At 40.5% G+C, this 24,820-nt stretch overlaps 1 protein-coding gene across 3 annotated transcripts; it reads left to right on the forward strand.

Annotated features, from left to right (window-relative positions):
• Positions 1-24,214, forward strand: CDKL4 (cyclin dependent kinase like 4). Of its 3 annotated transcripts, XM_006083430.3 has the most exons (10): positions 1-73; positions 4,014-4,236; positions 7,458-7,579; positions 11,024-11,096; positions 12,935-13,025; positions 13,912-14,109; positions 15,303-15,385; positions 16,941-16,997; positions 20,675-20,809; positions 22,772-24,214. In XM_006083430.3, exons 2-10 carry the CDS (start codon positions 4,069-4,071, stop codon positions 22,871-22,873), a joined length of 1,029 nt encoding a protein of 342 aa, XP_006083492.1. In that variant the 5' UTR covers positions 1-73; positions 4,014-4,068; the 3' UTR covers positions 22,874-24,214. The 3 variants fall into 3 exon arrangements, 2 of the variants coding, with proteins under 2 accessions (XP_006083492.1, XP_023603332.1); XR_002827198.1 differs by lacking the exon at positions 22,772-24,214 and having other exon boundaries at positions 15,303-15,440; positions 20,675-20,783; XM_023747564.1 differs by lacking the exon at positions 22,772-24,214 and having other exon boundaries at positions 20,675-20,985.
• Positions 24,215-24,820: the final 606 nt, after the last annotated feature.

Consider the following 24,820-nt stretch of genomic DNA (forward strand, 5'->3'; position numbering starts at 1 on the left):
GGCTGGGCCGAGGGCCCGCGTCGGAGTTGGGGCTGCTCGGGGCTGCGTCACCGTCTCCCCGTCGGCGGGCGCCGTAAGTGCGGGTCCCCGGCGGCGGGGCGGGTGGGACGGGAGTCGGCGCGAGCCGGAGAGCGGTGTGGCGTGGGGACGGCCGCTCCCAGATAAGGGGGGGCTCCCTGCGAGAAGGGGAGCAGGGCTGCCTGCCCGCCGCGGCCTCGGGCGGGACCAGAGGGGTGAGGGCCAGAGGCTGGGGGACGGAAGGCTCCTGCCGGCCTCACGGCGAGTCTCCCCGGCGGCCCGTGGGACGGGGCCGCGGCGGCGACAGGGAGCGAGGGGCGCGTCTGCGCGTGGGGAGACCTCTCCGTGGCCCGTAACCCGGACCGCGTTACACGAGGGTGGAGGCTAGTTCAATGGCCCGAAAATAAAGGGATTGGTGTCGAGCCTTCACACCTGGATGTGTACACGTGAAACGTGACGTTTTAAAACAAAATTAGTTGCCTTAACTATGTAAATTAGGTGGTTTTATGGTTTTCCGGGGATGCTGTTAATAAGTCCAACTGTACTATCACCAAGACAAAGATTCTGAGTAGGTGCATGTACTCTTGCAGGTCTGTAATTCCCTGTGATAAAACCGACGCGGACTGGTTTTCAGCCCGTTTTCCTGGTCAATCTTAGGAGCCATACACACGCTTGGTTGCGCTGGAAACAGTAACAATGGAGCAGATTGTGACTTCCAGCCTGTAGAACCCGTAAGGGCCTGGCCTGGTCGGGAAGAGGTCGCCTTTCCCTCTCCTTCCTAACGCCACTGTTGGCGAATTCACTAGGAACTTTTAGATTAGGAAATTAGTAACGTTTCCCACCCCGTTCCTCCTCCCTTTCTTAAGAAATACATCTCCTCCGTGTATTCAGTGTTAGGACCTGGTTTGTGACACGGTTGTGGATCATAATCTGCCTCCACGTGTTTCCTCTGTTCATACCTGCATCCTTTTGCACATTTTTAAGACAGGTAATTAAATGGAAAATTGTCAAAGAATTTAGTGACCCACTCAAGTATATATCTCTGTGTGTCTTTCTGTATTCACCAATCGGCCCAAGTCTATACCTGTTTTTGCTTTTGTACACAGAACTTCATTAACTTAAGAGTCAAATATTGGGTAAATTCTGAAGGCAGGAGTCCCTGTAGCCAAGAGGGATATGGCTTCAGATTCAAGGTCACTAATGGCTATGAAAAATATTTTCAACCAATTGTATCTGTTCCCTGCCTATATACCTCTATCACTATTTAATCTTGATTTCCTGCCCAATTACTGTCTGAACAATCAAAATGTAATTACAGTAAAACCTTAAAAAAAAAAAGACTAAATCAGTTGTTCGTTATATAACAAAGTAGGTTTTCCAAATGCATGTTAAAAATTTGGCAAATTAGTTACTTCACCTGTTTTTACTTATGTAGACACGTTTGTGTAATTAAAATTAAGTATGTATGAAAAGCTTACTTTCACAGAGAAGTTCTCTATATATATTATTGTATTTTTAAATTTGTACTGAATAGGTCTAGTAACTGAGTGCTTTCACCCGTTGCCTCCAGTAAACAAATGCGTATGGTGGGGGCATGGCCTAGGACACTAGTTAAAGCTGCTGCAGAAAGTTACGCCAGGAGACAACAGAACCAAAAACTTCACACAATTCGGTGTGATCACGTGCTAATCATTCACCCAACATGGGATAGGAGTAGTGACTTAAATATGTAGACTATAGTTGTAGGTATGTAATATTTATTTTTGTTGGCAAAAGTACTACAATGTTTTTTCCAACATATGACTTATTCGATAAAATTTGTTTGAAATAATAGTGAATTAATAACAAAAAAATAGCCTGTTAATTTAATTATAAGCAAATCTCGGTTAAAACCATTTTAAAATTAAACAAACAAACAAAAACGTTGACATGGTGACAGATGATTACTAGAATTAGTGGGGTGATCACATTGTAAGGTATAAAAATGTCTAGTCACCGTATTGTACACCTGAAACTAATATAACCAATATAAGATTGTATACCAACTATATATACTTAAATTTTTAAAAAATTCAGTTAGTCCTCCTGGCGAATCTCAGAGTGAAGGGAAGGGAGGAAGAAATTAATCAAAGAACTTATATGCATAACCCATGGGCACAGACAATAGTGTGGTGAAGGCCTGGGGGGGGCAGGTACAGGGTGCAGGCGGTCAGTTGGGGGGACGAAGAGGGACATCTGTAATACTTTCAACAATAAAGATAAATTTTTTTGAAAATTCAGTTAGTCCTCAAATCTGCCTCACTTTAACTTTCCTCTAGGCCAGTGGTTCCCAAACTTATTTGGCCTACCGCCCCCTTTCCAGAAAAAATATTACTCAGTGCCCCCTGGAAATTAATTTTTTAAAAAATTTTAATAGCAATTAAACAGAAAGATATATGCCCCCAAATGCACCTGTGGCCATCACTGCCCCCCTGGATCGCTGCAGTGCAGTGATTCACTTTGGGAATCACTGCTCTAGGCCTTCTCAGGTTTCCCATACATGCCCATAACAGAGTTTTCTAAACATAATCTGTGATGGATTTGTCCTATGTTACTTGAGTGTATGTGCTTGAATTTTCACCCATTAATATGAGAGAAAATAAAATCTATTAAAAAATAGCATCATATGCTAATAGTAGTAGTCGTCATTTATCCAGATAAATACTTTTTCTAGTTGTGTATTTTTACGATGGTTAGTGAGAGTACGTGATTTATATCTTCATTGAGATAATCTGTGGTTAAGAAAGACTGAACATGAGTGAAGTAAAAACAATAGATGCTCATTTGAAATGAGAAATTTTTTAAGTAGTCAAATCTTTACTTGACATTTTATTAATACCGATACCTGGATAGAGTGGTTTTTCAAATTGTGCATTTTTTTGAATTAACTAAGAGGCAGTATAGTGATTAAAATTGTGATCTTTGAAATGTGACTACTGCCTAAGTTCTAATTTCATTGTAACTTCACTGTGTCTCAGTTTTCTCATCTGTATAATTGGATGAAAATAACACCTACTTCATGAAATGTTTGTGTAGATTATATATAATTTGCATAGAAAGTATTATCAAGTTCTGTTAGTTTTACTATGAGAGTGTAGTAATAAGATTCTACTGACTAAAGTGGTTTTTTTTTGGGGGGTGGGATTTTTAAGACTAATTAGAATTTTTATATTTTCAATTCTTGGACTGCCTTATGTAATTATGCTGGCCTTATTTAACATGTAATCTAATCACCACAAAATTCACAAATGGGTGATGCAAGACAGAAAAATTAAACCCAGTATTTCCATAGAAATCACTGTGGATACAAAAGCATTCATGAAGAATTAGAGAAATCTACCTTCTTTTAAGAGTTTTAGTTTTATTTACTGTGGGAGCTGAGAGTTTAAGGACTTGTTCCTTCATGCACATAAAAGCTAAGCACAATAAATAATTCTCTAAAAAGATTTTATTGTTTTTAATGGCTGCTTTGCTTAACAGCCCACATTTTCTCTTTATTCTCTCCACCAGATGGAAGTATAGCGCCTTGTACCAAGTCTTGATCTCAGTTCTAGTCTCTACCGGATTCAAATCAGTTAGGAGGGAAAAGATAAACATCATATTCAAGAGTATGAAATATTTCCTCAGCTGGATTATATAGCATCACATTTTAATTGTTTACCAGAGTACAATGAAAACAATTGATTGGATAAGGTTCCTTTCCACAAATTCTTTTAATTCCACTAAAGTCAACACAGACCCATTATGAGAAATAGCATATGAAACTTTTTGGTAGCTGGAAGAACTTCATAGGACTGAACTCAAGTAACAAAATACTGTCCAAATATTTTTAAGTGTATTAAAAATTAACCAACGGAACTAAACCTTTGGTATCCTTAGCAAATTGGTTTTATATAATAATCTGTGAGAACACCATCCTTGATAACTTGGTTAAGCTGAGTCATCTTATTTTCCAGGTGCAACATTGTACTCCAGTTAATCAATACAGTAATTTAAGTTGCTGCTACAATAATGGAAAAGTATGAAAAATTAGCTAAGATTGGAGAAGGGTCTTATGGGGTTGTATTCAAATGCAGAAACAAAACATCTGGACAAGTGGTAGCTATTAAAAAATTTGTGGAATCTGAAGAGGATCCTGTTATTAAGAAAATAGCACTAAGAGAAATACGTATGTTGAAGGTAAGTTAACTTTATGTGTCTATAATATGATATTGGGTGAAATATGTGTGTGCCACAATTACAAAGAATTTCAAAGTGATTTTTCCCCCCATTGGACTTAAATTCCTTTGTATCAGTAACTTTGGGAAATAAATTGATCACCACTTTGGACTTTGGCCACTCTGCTATTTAGCTGATATTGTGAGTACAGCTGTGGATTGTTAAAATGCTGAAATGCAGTGGGGCCTTGACTTACGAGTGTCCCGACTAACGAGTTTTTCGAGATACGAGCCGTCTCTCGGCGGATTTTTTGCTTTGAGTTGCGAGCTAAAATTCGGGTTACGAGCCAGCTTCAGATACCCCACCGCTAGTTGGCGCAGCGAACGTCACAGTGAACGCCACAACATCAGCCCAGCATCACGTGTCTCACTCGTTCACTTTATGATTTGACATACGAATAATTTGAGTTACGAGCTCCGTCACGGAACAAATTAAACTCGTAAGTCAAGGCCCCACTGTAATCCCTTCTGGTTGGTAACTCACTGCCCTCAGTCCCCTCAGTCCCCCAGCCATGGCCTTCGTCTGCCACCACCCCTCCCCCATCCTTCCCCCCTTAAACCAGCAGGTAAAAGAGCATCTGCTCGCACAGAGGGGCCACAGGGCTGTGCCAGTGGGCCTGTGGGCATGGCCATGGACGGTCCTGCCTGTGACCTGCTCCCTGGGTCTCAGACATACTGACTGTCACCCCAGCTGTGTGTCCACATTGTGCACAAAGGTTTTGTTCTAGTTGTTTCTTCTCTGATAGGCTTTGACATGTAGGATTCCTAAGTTCTCAGCGTAAACAGTTTCCTGTCATAAAAATCTTAGTTTGAGAACATAAGAGACCTTGGAGTTGCCTCTCATCCGCACCCTCATATTATCAGAGAGGAAACTGCGTCATAGGGCAGCGCTTCTCACACAGGGATGTGCATGGGAACCCCCAGGGGGGACCTTGTTGAAATGCAGGTTCCGAGTGGGGAGGTGTGGGGTGAGCCTGAGATCCTGCATTTCCACCCAACGCCCCAATGGCCCAGACCCTGCTGGTTCACGGACCACACTTCAACACAACTTGTGATTTCAAGAACACACAGCCGACCTTTACTTGTGACAGGTCGTCTGTTTTTAGGAAATCCCCAGAAATCCAGTTTTTAAAGGGAGATAATAGTTCATTACCCATCCTTTTCGAATATTATCTGTAGCAGGTTTCCTCAGCTAATGCGTTCCAGTGTTTCGTTTAAAACATAAGTAGGTACACCTGGATTTTTCAAGAGCACACCCATCCATCATGGTAAAAAAGCAGTTCACTGCTACCTCGCAGCCAGCAGCCAGCTCTGGCCCGGAGCTCAGTCACAGGGTGTATTTCTGAACAGGTGGTTTTCTAACAAAACACCGCCACCCCCAATGCCTTCAACGAAAGTTAGTGCTCAGGTAGTACCTCCTGGTTCCCCAATTGGAGAATGAACTTTAAGGTTAAAATGTAGCCAGATTCCTGCTCAGCTTGGTCTCTGGTGGTGATGACTCTCAGAGGGCACGTTTTTCCTGCTTTGGGCAGTTGCCCCCATGTACGCCCTGACCAGCGTCCTTCCAAGACAGATCTACCTCACCTTCCTCGTGGACTCCCGTTACTTAAATGTGATTGATTTCCCCTCCGCACTGTGTTTCTGGGCTCAGCTAATTTCATTGGCAAAGGAGATGTAAGTGCTGATCTGCCCGAAGACGATTTGACCGGGTTGAACGGTGACATTGCATCAGCTGTAGCATCTGGGAATTCCTTTCTCCCCTGGTAAAGATATTTTTCCTTCCCTTTCTACAGTTCTGGCTGCAGCACAAAGCAGCTGGAGTTCCTGTGTGGCCAGTCTCCTCCGCTGTTTGCCTTTCTGCCCTTTTAGGCAGTAGAACACATTGGGGTGGGGTGGGGAACCTGACTTGGTATGCTGAGAATATTTTTAATGTATAATAAATACCCTTTTCCCAGACTACTGAGCAGCAGGCACACTGTCACAGGGTGATATTTTTTTGGTCAAGCCATGCTTACGAATGCTGAGGTAGGGGATGCTGTGTAGGTCCTCGTACTTAGGAATCTATACTGGACCTGCAAAATATTTATTAAGAAATGAAATGAAATGGAAATGAAAAAGTGTCTCTATCAGGAGAGAAAGGGATTCCAAGATGCTATAGCTGATGCAACAAAGCTGTGAGATATATATACATAAATATGTAAATAGCACAGTTTGCAAAAATGATTTGTCTACTAAACTGGGAAAACAACAGGGAAGATGAGTTATAAGTAGGAGTGATCAGGTGTCCTGGTCTAGAACCAGAGTCTGTCTGGTTAGCATCCTCCTTCAGAAGTGTCCTGGTTTATACGCTAAACTATAGGGTCACCCTAGATATAGTCAGGGTGACCCTACGTGTCCGGTTGCCTGGGGCAGCCCTGGATTATACTCATTACCCTGGTCTGATGCTAAATTAGAGAGTTGCTCTAGTGATGGATTATCTTAATCAGGATTTTTCCTTTGGTCTACACAACCTTAAACAGAGGCTGCCTTGTGGAAGGCTTCAGTTTGGGACAAGAATTTAACACAACATTTAAGCATAAGAGAGAATAACAAAATCAGAGAACAAAGCTGGAAAATGACAAATTAAAAACAGACTAATGCGTGGACTCCTAGAATAGGCACTTGAATTGGATTGAAGGTTAGGATCTTGTATTTCTGAGAGCCAATGCTAAAATCCAGACTGGGTTTAAATCCAGCTGACATTTACAGTAAATCCATGGCAATCTGTGAGCTACTAGTAAATGGGTATTGATGAGTTTTGTAGTCTTACACAATAATTCCATTTCCTCATTTTTTTATTCAGGTTATTTTATCACACATATTTAGAATTTCCCCAAAATGCTGAAGTATTTGTTGTTGTAGAGTTTATATTTTAAGTTGTGTACTTTATTTGTTATCTCCAGAGAGATTCAGGTTAGTTACCATCTATTATGGGTGCATGAGACAAATTCTTACATTTTTCTTGCAACTTTAAGATTCCTTGATTCTTACTAAAGGTAAGAATTCTTACAGGGATGGTTTCTCTTGTAAGTAACTGTAATGAAATTCTCCACAAGACCTCCTGCTCCTACTATTGTAAGGGGTCCAGGGAGAAATTCTTACAGGGGACACGTCACCAAGTTTTGTATTTCAATTCCTTTGCAGCAATTGAAACACCCAAACCTTGTGAACCTCATTGAGGTGTTCAGGAGAAAGAGGAAAATACATTTAGTTTTTGAATACTGTGATCACACACTTTTAAATGAGCTGGAAAGAAGTCCAAATGGGTAAGTAATCTAGCAGCTGAAGCTCTGTGCGGTCGGGCCTCAGTTTCAGTCCATGTGGCAAACTTCAAATCAGAGCCACAGTTCCCCTTTCTACCCAGATGCACCTGCTGGCTACCCCTCTCCAGTCTCAGTTAGGATGTGCGCAGAGGACAAATGAGTATTAACCTAGAGTAGAAATAATTAGGAAGACAAACCTACACATGTAAGTCACAATGCATTTTGAGGCCAAATTATGTATCGGTGCCCTAGCCGGTTTGGTTCAGTGGATAGAGCATTGGCCTGTGGACTGAAGGGTCCCGGGTTCAAGGGCACTTGCCCAAATTGTGAGCTCGATCCCCAATTCTGGACATTTAAGAGGCAGCCGATCAATGATTCTCTCTTCCTTTCCCTCCTCTCTGAAGTCAATAAAAATATATTTTTAAAAAAGATGCATTGAAATAAAAATTCCAGAGTAAATATTTGAAAAATAAATAAGTTATGTATTGGATTGTCTGAATTCAGGGAATGAATCGTGGTTCAATATCAGGAAGTCTATTCACATAATAGGTTAAAAGAGAAAATATATATATTGTATGTTGGTAAAATCTGAAAGGCAGTTGATAAATTCAGTATCCTTTTCTGATTTTTTTTAAACCTTAGCAAACTAGGATTAAAATACTTTATTTACACACACACACCCCTACACAGACCCTCTTCCAATCAACAGCTAATTTTATACTCAACACTAAAGGAACCACCATGAAAGTGGAAAACAAGACAAGGACATCAGTTGTCACCCCAGCTGGGATTTGAACTCTCTCTCATAGTGCTCAAAATGGCTATGCTATTCTTTCTGACTCTTAACATTTTTAAACACTATTGTCTCAGGTTTGGCTCTAGGCCAGTGGTTCTCAACCTTCCTAATGCCGTGACCCTTTAATACAGTTCCTCATGTTGTGGTGACCCCCAATTTCATTGTTACAAATTGCACATAATTAAAGCATAGTGATTAATCACAAAAACAATATGTAATTATATATGTGTTTTCCGATGATCTTAGGTGACCCCTGTGAAAGGGTCGTTCGACCCCCAAAGGGGTCACGACCCACAGGTTGAGAACCGCTGCTCTAGGCAAAGGGAGACCATTAAGCTGTGTCAGAATTCAGTACAGGAAACAGAAACCACTCCAGAAATTTCAGATGGAGGTGATTTAATACTGCGAACTAGGTGCTTTCACAGTATTAATAATTAGAGGCGCTAGAGGCAAAGGGCTGCCACCAGACCGCTGATGTCACGGGCATGTCACCATAACTGTGACCCAGATCGGGAAACTGCCCTGAGAAAAATGCTGCCACACACTTGTTGCTGTTTCTCAGCGTTTACCCCAGCCCCACATGGTGATGTCTTGTTGCTAGTATGTCACCCAAGTCATATACAGGTGGAAGGCCAGCTACATCTGCATCATTCATTCAGTTTTCAAAAAGTGATCTGAGCATATTAAATATCCAGATATGATAAAATAGTAAAGCTGAGGATGGGTGTGTTTGGAATATCAGCTAAGTTTAAATTTAAAAACTTACATTTGATAAAAAGAAATCTTGCTTCAGATTTTTTCTTTTTGAAATATGCAAACAGCAATCCCATCTCATGACTGGGATTGAAAAACAACACCACACTGAGAAAAATAGTTGTAGCACATATGCAGACTCTGACATACATTGAGTCTTCATAAGTCAGAAGGGAGTAAACGGACCAATCAAAAAAGCGGTAAAGACTCTGAACAGGTAATACACAAAAGAAGAAATGTAATAGCCAATAATCATGTAAACATTAACTTCACTAATAGTTAATGACATGCAAATGAAAACCAAAATGAGGCCTTTTTATTTTAACCACAGATTGGCAAGCATAACCCTGCAAAACCAAATGAGGAGATAGGGCCTTTAAAGCACAGATGTTTTGTGGGGTGTAAATGGGCATAACCTTCCTTAGGGAAGGTAGTTTGGCAGCGTGTAACTGTGAAGGCATCATTCCTGGGACCGTGAGGTGAGCAATGGGAAGACAGCAGAAACGTTAAAGGGACTGTCATTCCTATAATTTGTAGAGACGGTTACCCAGAGCACATTTCTCCCAGCCAGAATACAAGTTGTCCAGCTCCCCAGTTCCCCATGGAAAACACACCTGCCCATCCATGGCATTTCCCAATGTTTTCCACACAGAGTAAGGATTCTGCAGGGACCAAACTCCCAGGCTCCCATTCCCAGGCCCTTTATTCTCCCTGGCCTTCCCTGGCTCTGCACCCGCCTGCTGACCAGGTGTAAGTCACTTTTACAGAACAGCCCCAGCACTTGCTTGAGTTTTTACCACCAACATGAATTGGGCGACTTGACGGTCAGTCTTCAAGCATACCTCTTTTCCTGCAAAGCCAGGCCTCAGGTCTCCCTGAGGTTCATCCCTGAGGATCAAAATGCAACATGCACCTACCATTGGTCCCAGAAATCCCACTTCTAGAGCTTACCTTAAAAAATAGTTGCACAAATGCAATGAGATGGATGATTACATATATTCATTGAAGCATTGTTACTAGAAATAAAAATTGGATCAACCTAATTGCTCATGGCGAACCTATGACACGCGTGTCAGAGGTGACACATGAACTCATTTTTTTGGTTGATTTTTCTTTGTTAAATGGCATTTAAATATATAAAATAAATATCAAAAATATAAATTTTTGTTTTACTATGGTTGCAAATATCAAAAAATTTCTATATGTGACACGGAGTTCATAGATACACTTTCATGTTTTTTGAATTTTAAACCATATGAATGTATTTTTTTTATATTTTATTGATTTTTTACAGAGAGGAAGGGAGAGGGATAGAGAGTTAGAAACATCGATGAGAGAGAAACATCGATCAGCTGCCTCCTGCACACCTCCTACTGAGGATGTGCCCGCAACCAAGGTACATGCCCATGACCGGAATCGAACCTGGGACCTTTCAGTCTGCAGGCCGACGCTCTATCCACTGAGCCAAACCGGTTAGGGCATATGAATGCATTTTTTAATATTAAAGTTAAAAAGTAAATTTGAACACACAGAGGGAAGAGAAACAGAGGTGCCTAGAGGAACAGCCACCGTAGGTGACGGCAGTTATTTGTGGGGAGCAAGATGCGAGTCAACACTTTTTATTCCTTCACTTTCTGTGTTGTGTGAGTTTTCATGTTAAGCCTGTATCATTTTTGCAGATGTAAAAATTGAAACTTAAAGAGGAAATTATGTAATTACAATGAAAAAATAGTAAAGCGATTTTCATTAAAACATTTTTAAAGAGCATTTCCAAGGCACCCTTTGCACTGTGTTTGCTGGCCATCACAAGCCCACTCACTCCACTTCTGTTCTCACTTCTGCTCCTGTAACCCCATCCCAGGAGTTTTTTAATTTCCTCTTTTATTTTTTTTCCCTAGAGTTGCTGATGGAGTGATTAAAAGTGTATTATGGCAAACACTTCAAGCTCTTAATTTCTGTCATCAACATAATGTAAGTGACATTTTCTAATGCATTCGTTAATTCTTCATGATGACTCTTCTAAGTAGCTCAGGGGTGTCTTTGAAGAGCTAAAAACGGAAAGTAAGAACCAGAAGAGCAAAACAAAAGAAAGTTACCGAATATGAGGAAAAACCATGCATTATTTGTGGCCCTTTTCCAATTTCTATAAGAACCAAATTTCTAATTCCTTATGAATTAAAAGTTTGTATGAACTTAATGTTTCTTTTTGCCTCAGTACTGCTGATTCCTATGACTATTTTTAAATTGGATTGAAATAAGTTCTCTAGAGTGTAATCCACTTTGGCACTTTGTTTTGTTTTTATGTCTCTTAATTCTATAATAGTCCCCCTTCCCCTACCTTTTAAAAATTCTTTTTCATCATTGCTTTTCTATAGCCGTAGTTCTTCAAACCCGAGCATGCATCACAATACCCAGAAGGTCTTGCTAAGACACAGTTTGCTGGGTCCACCTCCAGAGCATCAGATTCCATGGGGCTGGGTTAGGACCCGAGAATTTGCATTTCCAAGCATTTTCCTGGTTGATACAGAAGCTGCTGGTCCAAGATCCACACTTTGAGTCCTACTGTGTTACTGAAATCATTCTGACTGACTGCATCCTGTGTCAAACTGAACTTGGTCTTTCGCCTGTTTTTCCTTAAATTGGCATTTATATCTAGAGGCCTGATCATTTTCAGGTTCATTTTTCTTCACACAAGAATAGTTCATACATAGTGCTGTGCACTTTTTATTGCATCAACATCATGAGGCATCCAATGTCTGGTTGTCCCACTGAGCCACACCAACCGGGCCAGAAATTTTAGACTTTGATGCAAACTCATTTGAGGAACATAACCTGTTCTTAGTAAACCACCAACTTTTGTGAGTATGACTCAAAGTGTTAATCCAGGTTTCATAAATGGGTTACCTAAAAGGTAGAATATCAAAATGAAGTTGGTTTATATTACAACAATGTATTTTTTAAATTAATAGCTAAGGCCTAGGCCTTTTAAGGGGCCTCAAAAGGTTTAACAGTTGACAGTGGCTGAATTGAAACTACCTGAACTAGCTTCTATTGCCAGTGCCATTTTTGTGACCAAAAATAAATTAAGGATTTAACATGTTCTCTTCCTAGATAGTTGCTCCAGAAGCAAAGAGAAATTATTAGAACTGTCCATTTGACAGCAACACTTACAGGGACAGACAGCAGAGAAGTGAGGCAGAGGAGCCGATTACTATGATGCTCCATCTGGGACTGTCAGTGGCTTCCCGCACTCACAGTGTTGTTGCGGGGATGAGCTACTTACTTCATGTGAAGGCGCTTTGGGAAGTACAGAGCTCTGCCTGGGGGCTGAGTTAGAGAACAAGAGCACCATCATTCTTATCGTGTGGCCCTCTCTCAGGAGGGCTGCCAATCCTAATTATAAGGGAGTTTTGTTTATCACTCAAATGTTTCTCCAGTTTCTCAAATGTGAATGTGATTCTTGGGTGGCAGTAGTTCTTATTATAGGTACGCTGAGACTCATCTCATCGCGGGTTTTACTCTTACAGTTAAAATAGAACCCGGTAAAAAGTGGAAGAAGTAAGTGTATGATACTGCCTTCTCACCCCACAAAAAAGTCAGTTTTTATATCCAACAATTATTGCTTCACTGATGTAACAACATTTTTTTTTCTTTTGGTGTGATAAGTGAAAAATTGCCAATTTAAGTTCTTTGAAGAAAACTATATTTATTTTTTATCTCACAGACTGTGTTTATCATTTAAAGTAAGAGGTAATGTTTTCTATGCTTTGTCATTTTGATGGCTCGAAGAAATAATCATTATCTTACAGTGTATTCACAGAGATGTAAAACCTGAAAATATTCTAATAACTAAACAAGGAATAATCAAGATATGTGACTTTGGATTTGCACGAATTCTGAGTAAGTAACCACTTTTTACTAACTTACTCAACTCAGATGATTATAAAATAATATAGTTGAAAACCTCACTTTAGATATTGAATGAATGCACATGTCTTATTGTTATTATTCAGAAATGAAAATCTCACTTTCACCTTTAGTCACTGCATTAATTAGCACTTCAGCTCCTCTCCATTCAACTAGAATTTATGGGACATCACATTTATATGCTTTGCCCCATAGGAGAAGAAAAGGGTTATAAGGTGCATTTCTGCTCTGCATGCTCTTATAATCTCAAGTAAAATAAACAAAAGAGTAATGCAGGCTGGTTGGCAAGGAAGTGCAACAGTGAAGGTGCAGACGGTTCCCTGGAGGGAGGTGCTCCTGGGGGCTGGAGTGGTTGGCAAATACTTCACAGAGCTGGTGAGACTAGAGAGTGAACTGACCGTTAAAGAGAGGATTCAGAGACAGTGCTAAGAAAAAGGGAATCATCCCAGACAGGGAGGAAGCAAGCGGGGAGGGGGACAAGTCAGTGTTGCTCCCCAGATCTAGAACTGCACCAGCTGGCAACATACACATTGCAAGGTGGTGTGTATACCGTCAGCATCCAGACAGGACCCAGGCACAGGGGACTTGACCGTGCATTTGGAAGCTGGTTTAGACTTGACCTTACGCTAGAAATTGTCAGTCACACTGCCCTCTGTTCGGGATTACATAGATGTTAACCAGCAAAGGTGCCTCTGGAAGTTGAATGCACAGTGTAACTGTTTCCTCAATCGGCATCACGGCATGAACTGTTAGGAGTGTGTGGCTGCTGAGAGTTTTGAAGCGTACCTCGGTGCCTGCTCTTAGGAGGAGTTCACACGTTGGGAACAGGGGACCCGCCTCATCTGATCGATGTTTGCAGTTCCAGGAGATGCCTACACTGACTATGTCGCTACGAGATGGTACCGAGCTCCCGAGCTTCTCGTGGGAGACACTCAGTACGGCTCTTCAGTCGACATATGGGCTACCGGCTGCGTGTTTGCAGAGCTCCTGACCAGCCAGCCGCTCTGGCCGGGAAAATCAGATGTGGATCAACTTTATCTGATCATCAGGACTCTGGGTAGGAGCTGTGTTTTATGACTAAGTTGTCATGGTAACAGCATGCCATTGTAATGACCAGCAGGGGCTTTCTGCCTCTCCAAGGTGCTGGTCAGGATGGTGGGGTCTGGGTTGGAGCCAAAACCCAACCCTTTCCTCAGTCTGTCCAGCCATTAGTCCCTCGCTGAGGAATTTCCAGATCCTTTCCATGTCAAGCCACTTAGCCAAGGAATAAACTACACATCTGCTCTCTGTATTGGGCTCTACAGCTAAGGATGTGCGTCAGCTGTACAGACCTTATTCTTAGGAGGTATTGGATCAAATGCCATTTCTGCCCACTGTAAAGAGGGTTTGCCTTTTACATGGCAACATGGTTTGTGATGCCTTTTTAGAAATGAGAAGCTGGGGCTCAGGGGGCTCCCATGATTGGCCTAAAGTGCAGAATAGGAATGGAACTCGGAGAATCCCTTTCTTCGTGTGTCAGCATCCTCAGCAGTGGTCTGCCTCCTGGCTGGAAGGGAATATAACCCAGAAGGTTACCTGCAGCTTTACTCTAGCACCATGGCTGCAAAGATACATCTACACACAGAATGAACATTTATTAATTCCTTCCCATAGGCTCTCCTGGCAGCGTGGGTGCCGGGCAAGGGAATTACTGCTGTCCGGTCTGGTTCCAACACATTCTTCTGGACAATTCTGCAGCATGAAAAATGTGGGGGAGAGTATCACCACAGGACGCGCCTCTAGTGTATTTTGTTTGATTGATTTCCTGAAAGGCCAGTGGAAATTTACATCAGGTAGATATTAGACAGGCCTGAGTTTGAAATCGGGTCTGTCATTAAATGACCATGTGACTTTAGACAGGTTACGAAACTCTAAGCCTCATTCTCATTGATACAGTGGAGACTGAAAGTGGCACCCATTGTTAGATTGTATGAGATTAAGTAAGGTCCCGTGTGTAAAGTCCTCCACACCGTGTCTTACCTCCTCGTTTGGTGGAGGCTGTATGCAGACCACGCTACCTGTGGCAGAGAGTTGTGTGGGAGAACGGACCTTACCTGAGAAGGTGAGTTTAGGCAGGGACCTGTTCCTTCCAAATCTGAGGCCACAGTCAGGATCAGCATTTCCTTCGCATCTGGACCTCAGAAGTTAACCATTTAAACACCATATTACTTTTATAAACTGAGCATAAATTATGTGGTTTGTATTTTATAGGAAAACTAATCCCAAGACATCAGTCCATCTTTAAAAGTAACCAATTTTTCCATGGCATCAGTATTCCTGAACCAGAAGACATGGTAACTGCTCCATTTCAGATGGTTTATTATTTGTGTTGCTACTTTCTTTAAAAGGGTAGTTATTTTTGTTGTGTGTTTTTTAATTTTTATGCCTTTAGCTCCTGTTTTCCTTATGCCACACTAACACAGATCAAAGAAACTATATAAAAACTATATGAATTAATCAGGAGAATGCTTATAAAGTTTACTTGCCTTATCCGAAAGCTAATTTAATATTAGCTTTGAAGGGCAAGTCTGTTTAGAGTGCATAAAGGAGGCAACCAAGTGATGTTTTTCTCTCCCTTCCTCTCTCTAAAATCAGGAGAATGCTTATAAAGTTTACTTGCCCTATCCGAAAGCTAATTTAATATTAGCTTTGAAGTGCAAGTCTGTTTAGTTCCTTACACAAATAACTGATCCTTCTAATCAAAACACTCAGGTACCTTTTCCTGAAATAATTATTATCTCATAAACAATACTTACTGTAGTACTTTTTTATTTTTAAAACATGCATTCTCTGTTTTTCAGCATGTGAAACAAAGCTCAAATCAATAGAAACCATTTTTTCACAAAGTATATTTTCACACAGAAAGTCGTTCTACAGAATGATCCTCACTGTATCCAGGTCAAAACTCCAGACTGCAATGCTCACCTCCACACTCTCGCTCTGGGCTTTGCCTTTCTCTGGGAATGTGTCACCCACTACCTGGCCCTCTTACATTCTGTACACATAGATTTCCTGTTTGTGTTACCTGAGTTTGGGCTGTGATCTTTAAAACTCCATGTGGTCTGGATTCTGCCTATAGAATGGACTGTCCATAGGCATGTGTCCACACTCACACTGCCTAGGTTGGAGTCAGAGGGGTGCCGGGAGGGGAAAGTCTGTAAAGAGAGATCGTGATTTACGGCACAGGTGAACAATCTGAGGTTTAAGACGTCCCAGCTATCTCTAGACACCATATTTGTTTTAAATGTATTTCATATAATAGCTTGATTTATATACTTGCTCTCTTTTATTAAATATAATAAAAGGTTAAAAGTTGATTTACAAGGCTAGAGATTAAATTACAAAAGAACATGCAATTTAAAGAATAAAGCAACAAATACACAGTAAGAATGTTACCACTATCTTTGAAACTTCCTCCTCCCTGAATTCTCCTCCTCAATCCCATCCTCCTCCCTCCTCACTATTCTGAGTTTATGTTCATCATCCCATTGCTTTCTGTATTGCTCTTACACATGTAGTTCAATGTAATTTTCATTGATGCTCAAAGCCTTCCTGTGAGTAGATCAGACACAAGTATTGTAGGACTGTTGTAATATTTCCAAAGGGGACATTTGGAACCCACATTTATCAAACATCAATTGCAAGACATTGTGAAATTAAGAAAATAACTCCAATTTTTGTCTTTCAAGTATTTACACTATAGTGTAACATTATGTAAAAATATGATTTTTATTAAAAGAAATTATCTAACCTACTAGGGAGTCTTTTTTCAAAGTGTTCTTATTAATATATTAAGATATACATTGCGTTGTTTTATGTAATGTTAAAAGTTTTTACTTTATGTCCTAGGAAACTCTTGACGAAAAATTTTCAGATGCTCATCCCATGGCTTTGAATTTTATGAAGGTACTTAAGAATCACTTATAATTATTGTTGACCGCAAATTGTAATGATTGAAGCTGGTAACTCTGGGAGGAGAGGGCAGTAGTACAAATAATGCCAAAGTAGGATGTAGTCATTGAAAATGATAAGGAACTGTAAAATCATTATAGTTAAAGGAACATCAGTGGTGTAAGCAGTACTCCTTCTAGGAGATGGCCCTGGCTGGGTGGCTCGGTTAGTTGGAGCATCATCCTGTACACCAAAAGTTGTGGGTTTGACTCCTGCTTATGGCACATACTGAGGTTATGGGTTCCATCCCCACTGAGAGTGCAAAAAGGAGGCAACCAAGTGATGTTTTTCTCTCCCTTCTTCTCTCTAAAATCAATATAAAGAACATATCCTTGGGTGAGGATTAAAAAAAGTTTTTTTAATATAATCGGGGTTTGCTATGATGAACACAATTATTTCTTTTGCATTCATTAGAAATTTGAATATTAAGTTAGTATATTCAGACTATGGAAGTTTATGAGGATGTTGAAGGTATAGAACAGCACAGTCCAGTATGGTAGCCACTGCATGTTACTATTGAGCACTTGAAATATGGCCTATTTGAATTGAGATGTACTAGATTTCTATTAAAATTACTATTAAAAATATAAAATATTTCATTAATATTTTAAAATATTAATTGCATGTTGAACATTTTAGATATGTTGAGTTAAATAAAAGTTTTAATGATTTTTAAAAAATTAATAGAAGACCAGGCAAAGTCTGAGTCATATAGACACCATAAATGGCCTCTGCACGGGGCCTAAAAGAGATAGTCAAGCAAAGGACAAATTCTAGTAAAAAGTAGAAGAAATTCACCTATGACCGGCTGCTATTCATGCTTGACCAACTGAGGGCATGCTAGATATGACTCTTCCATCAAAGTGCATATTAAAAGCCCTTAGGGGACAGGGATGGAGCTACCAGTAAAAGTATCTGTCTTTAACAACCAATTAAGTTCTATTTATAGCTGTGGTTTCCATATATTCATCAGAATGACCTGGAAGCTTTTTCAAAGCACACATTCCAGTATCTAACCTCAGATTCCAGAAGCAGAATCTCTATATATAGGACCTTAGAATTTATATCATTAAATATTCCCCTGGGTGATTATGCTAAGCAGCCCAGTTGAAAACTCATATGACCTAGAAAGTTGAGCCATCTGGATGACCTAGAGTTGACCTTGTAGACCGGCCTTTGTGCCAGTGCTGGTCACTGCAAAGGTATTACCCAGGGTGCTGGATTCCTTCAGTCTGAGTCCTCCTGAGACCTGGAGCCTGACCCCTCTGTGCTCTCAGACTGCCTTACCCCTGCTCCACTGGACCTCAGCTGTCTCCTGCTGGTCTCACTGCTATGACCCGCCTTAACCCAGCACTTTGCAGGCCCTGTCCTAGAAGCCCAATTTCCTGACCTTGTTCTGGACAGGTTGATCTGACCCACCTACAGTTTAACAAAACCCAGTTGGGGTGGGGGGTGTCAAGCACTGCAAGCCCAATCCATCCTCATGGTGAGGCCAGGCCTTCCTGTGGTTCCTCCTTCAATGAACCAGAGAAAAAACTCCCAGGACACAAAAACTCCACTGTATAACGCAAACTCCCTCTCCCCATCTCCCAAGTTGGAGTGCCCTGTTGGCCTGCCCAGGATTCTGGATGAAGCTAGTTTTGTCACTCGGCTATTTGATTTAGACTCAAATGTTTGACCTCAGAACCAAGAACTCTCCTAAGCGCATCAAGGATTGTGCTATTCACTGGGCCACACCCTATGTCCTAGACTCCTGCCCCATGTTAGATGGAGACAGGCTTTCTTTCATTAATTGCAATGGAGACATCTTTAACAACAAATGAGCATCAGCTACCATAACAGGTAGTTCTCCCGAGAGACTGGGTCAGAATCTAGGCAAGAAACTGCTCAGGTGGGTGAAGTGCCAGCCAATGGCAGTGCCAAGGACAGTGGCAGAAATGCAGGGGCCAGTATGTGGCAGATCTGTATTCTGTTCATTAGGTTTAAAATGAGACAATGGGTACAGTATTTATTTTTTATTACTAATATGTTTTCATAACCAAAACCATCCTGTTCCTACATCAGTTTTATGGTCATCAAGAAGAAGACTGTAGATTCTTGGAAATTTTGAAGGACTTTGAGTGAAATTTGAAGTTTCAGGAAAAGGATCCTGACTTGGACTTTGCAGTTCCAAGTTCTTGTCCCTCATCTCTAAAACCTTTCCCATGTTAGGAGCCTCTTGGGTTACAGAAAGCTATTAACCAGGCAGTCAAGAATCATAAGCCACAGCTCCATCCAGGTCATCTCAGTGCACCTACAACTAATCCAGCAGGACATTGTTCCAGCTCAGGCCCCGTGGAGCAGCTCAGCTTTAACACTCTCTTCTTAGAAACTAAAAATGCTCTTTAAAAAAAAAACAACCCATAGGTCTTTAGTGAAAGACTAGATTTCAGTAGACTGACCATCCAAACAAGGAAGTGAATGAATTCAAGACATGGAAATAAAACTGGTAGTGTGATGATCTTTTAGATCTGGGGAGTGAAGTAGAGGAAGGGGGCAAAGAGTGTCTGTCTCAGTTTCCTAGGGCGAGCATAGCAAAGTACCAGGAACTGGGTGGCTCGAACAACAAATTTATTCTCACAATTGTGGGGACCAGAAATCTAAAATCAAGGTGTCAGCAGGGCCATGCTCTCTCTACCGCTCCTAGGGGAGGGTCCTTCCTGGTCTCTTCCAGCCTCTGATGTCCCAGGCACTCTTGGGCTTCTGGCAGCAGAATCCAGTTCCTGCCTGTCTTTACATGATGTACACTGTGTGTGTCTGGCTTTGCAATGTCTTCCCTCTTTGTATAAAGACACCAATCAGATTGGAGTAGATCCCACACTACTTCAGTATGACCTCATTTTATCTAATTACATCTGCAAAGACCCTATTTCCAAATAAGGTCACATTATGAGGTCCTGAGGGCTAGGACTTTAACGAATATTTTGGGGGTACACAGTTCAACCCATAAGAGTGCCCTTGAGACAAAGCAGAGATATTAAGTAGGCCATTGCACCTGTGGGTCCAGATTTCAAAGGAGAGGTCTGGATCAGACACATACATGTGGAAGTCTCTGGTAAACCTTGACCATTGAAGCCATTGAGCACCAATGAGATTAGCTAGAAACTTAGAACAAATGAGAAGAAAGGGGAACCTGGGATTGAGCTTTGAGAAATTTCCTGCAACCGTTGTGGAGGAGAATGTAAAGGAGGAAAGGTTGGTTTGAAAAGGGATGGCCAGGAAGTAGGAGGAATGAAAGTGAGGCATCAGAGAAGCCAAAAGAAGAGTTTCAAGAAGGAGGACATGGTCAGTTGCATCGAGCACTATTGGGAGGAGAACACAAAATATGGAAGTAGATTTAAGGATAGGGAAGTAGAGATCATAGGTCTGAGTAGCAAGAACCACTTGAGAGTGGAATTGTGGAGGCAGAAGCCAGAGTGAAGTGAGGGAGAAATAGAGGTGACCACAGTTATTAGCAATCTGTAAGCACGGGATAAAATACAGACTTGATTTTTCTAAACTCATATTTGCTCTATCCAATGATTACTCAGAGTTTTGGGGCACAGTAACAACATAGGCCCCTCTTTTAACGTCTTCTTTGCTTTTCATCCAAGGAGTGTCTGAAGATGAACCCAGATGACAGATTAACCTGTGCCCAACTCCTGGAGAGCCCCTACTTTGATTCTCTCCGAGAAGACCAAATTAAAAGAAAAGCACGTAATGAAGGAAGAAGCAGAAAACATCAGCAGGTACCTCCATTCAAAGGTTAAAGTGCTATTAAAAAGATTTTTTTTTCCTTTTCCTACGTTTCAAAGTGAGACTAGATGGACACCAAGACCTTATTTTTGCACTGGTTTAGTTGTATTTGTTTACCTAATAAATACTGGTTGATGTAATAAAATCATAAAGCTATGAAATATCCAAATTGTTACAAAGTCTTATTCCAAGTACACTTACTACACAATTCTTTTGTTACACCGATTGGATAGCCCACCCACCAGAACATGTACCCCAAATATGGCAGCTTCATACAATAATACCCCATTACAGCAGGACTGAGTTGAAACCCGCATGCAACGGAATCCCAGTACCTTTCCGTAGCCTCCAGACGTGCAGTACAGGACACGACTCTTCCATCTTTTCACCCCGCGGGCACGTAAGTCTGCCTTTCCTAGATTTTTTCTCCAAGACAAGGACAGTTCTGGCCAGATGCAAAGGGATGAAACTCAGGTATCAGGGAACCAAATCCTATCCTCAGATGTACCAGTATTACATAAAAACATGGTAAATATGGTGGCAAACGTTGATTCTGCAGTTTATTAGGCGACTACTTTTTACTTGCTTTCAGAAAACTTTGAAGTTAAAACATAAATTCATAGAAGTTTTGTTTGGGGTGCCCCCCCTTCATCTTATATCCCCAGCACCTAAAATAGTATTTTATCATATAACTATGATCCAAATAACTAAATAGATAAGCAGTGGTTCTTAATAAGACAAGATGGTAGTTTTTAATTTATCAGAGACTAACAATCATCCCATTTTCGTTTGCTTAATCTTCCGCCTTTGATCTACTTCTTGGTCATTTATCTTCTCATTAGCATGTCCCAATAAAGGAAGAGAGCAGTCTTTTTTTCAACTATTTGATAGTTAAAATAGAAGTTTGTTGGGAGAGAAACAGTAGAGTAATCAATAAGGAGAACTATTATGGTGATTTCTCTGTATCCGAAACCTCTGGATCTCCAAATTTGTATTGCGTAGATCATTTTACTGTTAAAGTTACATGTATGCAAGTTGAGCCCAATACAGTTTAGTTAACCAAAAGATTAGGGTTTGTTCAAATAAGTCTGAGGCAGCAGTATGAAATACGGCGTGACTTGTGTGTAAAAACACTGTCCCCTTCAAAATATCTCACTAGATTCCTTGCCTATGGCCTGGGAGGTCAACAGCAACACTGCTCCATCCTGCCTCCTGGTTCCCAACTCAAGTTCTGCCACACTGTCCTCAAATGGGGTGGGACGTGCTCCTCCTTTAAGTCTCCAGTTCACAGCTGGAGACTTAAAGCATCGCTCCACCAAGTGAAGTCTCTGGAGAGCAGGGCCAAGATAAACAGGGATAGCTTTCAAGTCCTGGTTTTCTTTTTGAGGACACACCTCTTTCCCAGACACTTTGCTGTATCAGGAAAAAAAAATTCAGAAAGATCTTTTCATTCAGTCTGGTTTCACTTTGTGAGTTCAGATTTCTACTTCGATACCAACTTCTAGCTCTCTGAGTGATGACCAAGAAATTCATTAAGACTAAATATTGTTTAAAGTTGACAGTAAAGAAGCTTTTAATCTTTGCTGTCCCACCAATATCCTAAAATTAATATCCTAAATTTTTAAATTGGAGATGGGCACAAAGTAAGCCCTGGGAATTATCATTTAATAGCTGGTGAGCATGTGCCTTTTTAACACTGATACTCTGAAATTTTTAGATACTCCGAAATTGTGTATTGAAATAAATTAGAGTACATTCATAAGAAGCCTAGAATAAGTAATAGAATCTAATTTTCAAGTATCAGAATATCACAATTTTTAGAAAGGTATCTCTATTTAATGTTTTTTGACATCTTTGTACCACATGTATCCTTTTTTTGCCACCTTTAAATCAAACTGTACAAGTAGGAATTGTTTTCAATTTACCTTCTTATTTTTGTCTTGTTCTGCTATTAGAATCAACTGTTGCCTCTCATACCAGGAAGCCACACCTCCCCCACACCTGATGGAAGAAAACAAGTCCTCCAGTTAAAATTTGATCATCTTCCAAACATTTAGGAAAATGTTCTTTCAAGTGGAAAGTAATTTAATATGTACACATTTTTGTACAAGGGAGATAGGAATTCTCAGTGTTTCAAATGCAAATGAGCCATATGAAAATTAAGATGCCTTCTAGAATTGTTTTGCTCTGATCATTACTGATTCCTCTGCCCAGGCTTTTCACATGCCAGCTTTATCTCTTAGAACATTTTCTTAAAATGTTATAAAGTCTGAAACTGCACATATGGAGGAGATATTTTCAATCTCATCAGAGCAGCCCCTCTTGAGGCAATTTATATTGAGAATTTGTGGGCTTATACTTTGATTTATGAACAAGATTTGCATATACCATCTTGCTTCAGCTGACCACATACTGTCTTAGAGCAATATCAAATAGCTTGCCTCGCTGCTGTTTGTGTGAGAAATGACATTATGTTTCTGCATTTTAATTCACTCTTATTGTAACCAGGTCTGTTGAGTAATGCTGCTATTTTATTGGGTTTTCGTATTGGTATAGGAAGGGAACTTTAAAATGTCACTTATGTTTATTTTTTGATTCCAGGGTAGACCCTACTTTCTCTTTCTCATGAGACATTGACGTTTCTGTTTTTAAAGCTAGCAGGAGAAAATGTTGTATATTTACACAGCAAATAGTGGATGAGCTACAAGGAATTACCATCTTCATAATACCCTGGGATAATGGGCTGCTGACTCTAATGCTGTCCTTTGGTGCATCATGGTTTCTTATCCTTTTCTCCTCCTGGCTACATCTCAGTACCTTAAACCTATCCTCCTGGCTGTATTTTCTAAATAGTTGATCATCAACAGTCTCTTCCAAACATTTGCATCCACAGCTTCTATGAACTTGTGCGGCCCTAAACTTGTGCATCATGGTTAAGTCAGGCCTGTAAACACTTCTGAGAGCAGGAAGATTCTCTTTCAGTTACCTTCATTTTGTGTCTCCTACCAAAAAAAGAAGCAAACAAACAAAACACCTCAATAGGTGAGCCCAGTTTACACTGGGATATTTTCCCAAGTAAGCTTGACAGACCTATCTACATAGAAACATATGTACATATATACACATATATGTTTACATCGAGAAATTGTGAAGCATCATAGTAGATGCCTGTTATCCTGGACATCTAAGGATGATGCTGAATATTTAAAGTACTTTGGGTTTGGGAACAAGAAACTCATGTGAAATTATAGCAATGGGCTGGCTCTTCCTGTCTGGCATAAAGACTCAAAAGAGTGAGGTTCCTATCAATAAATATTAAGATTATTTTATCAACTCTTTTTTGCTCCTAGGTTCAGCATGCTCACCTGAACATTTTGCAGATACACACAAGTTCAGAAATTCCTTGTATCTGGCACTAAGACACTAAGCTTAAAGTATTTTAAAGAAACACAATAATAACACGTACATTCCTCTTTAAAAGTTCATTGCACTTGTAGGCCTGGCTTATAAACCTCCAGAGAATCTCATTCAATCATCAGGGAGCATCTCTTTACTAAAAAATTACGGCATCTGAGCAGTGGTTCCTTGCTCACTGGAAGGGCATTCTGAGTGGGCTTATTTGGCCATTTAACACTCTGAGTGTGAATATAAGCTGCTAGGGACTTATTTTCCTCTTATTATTAAAAAATGCGCCTCTTCAGAGTTGTATGTTTCTTGAAATTTTAATAAGATGATACCACAGGTGCAAGGAAAATGAGAAATAAAAGATAAAAGACAGCTTTGCTAAAAGATTTCTTTTTAGCTTTCATAGTGTTTTTATCATGTAAGCCTCTTCATTGTCAAACCACTCATGCTACTCCAGCTCCTGTTACGTGCATATAAGCTGCACACACAGAAATCAGAACAGCACAAGACTCCATTACCCATCTTGCTCCTAACTGTGCCTCAAACAACAATGAAGATTTGGGCAGAGTTTGGGAGAGTAATCGTCTTCCCTTACTTTT

Source organism: Myotis lucifugus, unplaced genomic scaffold, assembly GCF_000147115.1.
Source record: "Myotis lucifugus unplaced genomic scaffold, Myoluc2.0 scaffold_6, whole genome shotgun sequence".
NCBI lineage: Eukaryota > Metazoa > Chordata > Mammalia > Chiroptera > Vespertilionidae > Myotis > Myotis lucifugus.

Excerpts from the sequence above, each read along its gene's own strand:
- CDKL4 (XM_006083430.3), top strand. The coding sequence starts at position 4,069 with ATGGAAAAGTATGAAAAATTAGCTAAGATTGGAGAAGGGTCTTATGGG. Across the intron at positions 11,097-12,934 it reads ATTTCTGTCATCAACATAAT|TGTATTCACAGAGATGTAAA; the intron begins GTAAGTGACATT and ends ATTATCTTACAG. Across the intron at positions 16,998-20,674 it reads TGGCTTTGAATTTTATGAAG|GAGTGTCTGAAGATGAACCC; the intron begins GTACTTAAGAAT and ends TTTTCATCCAAG.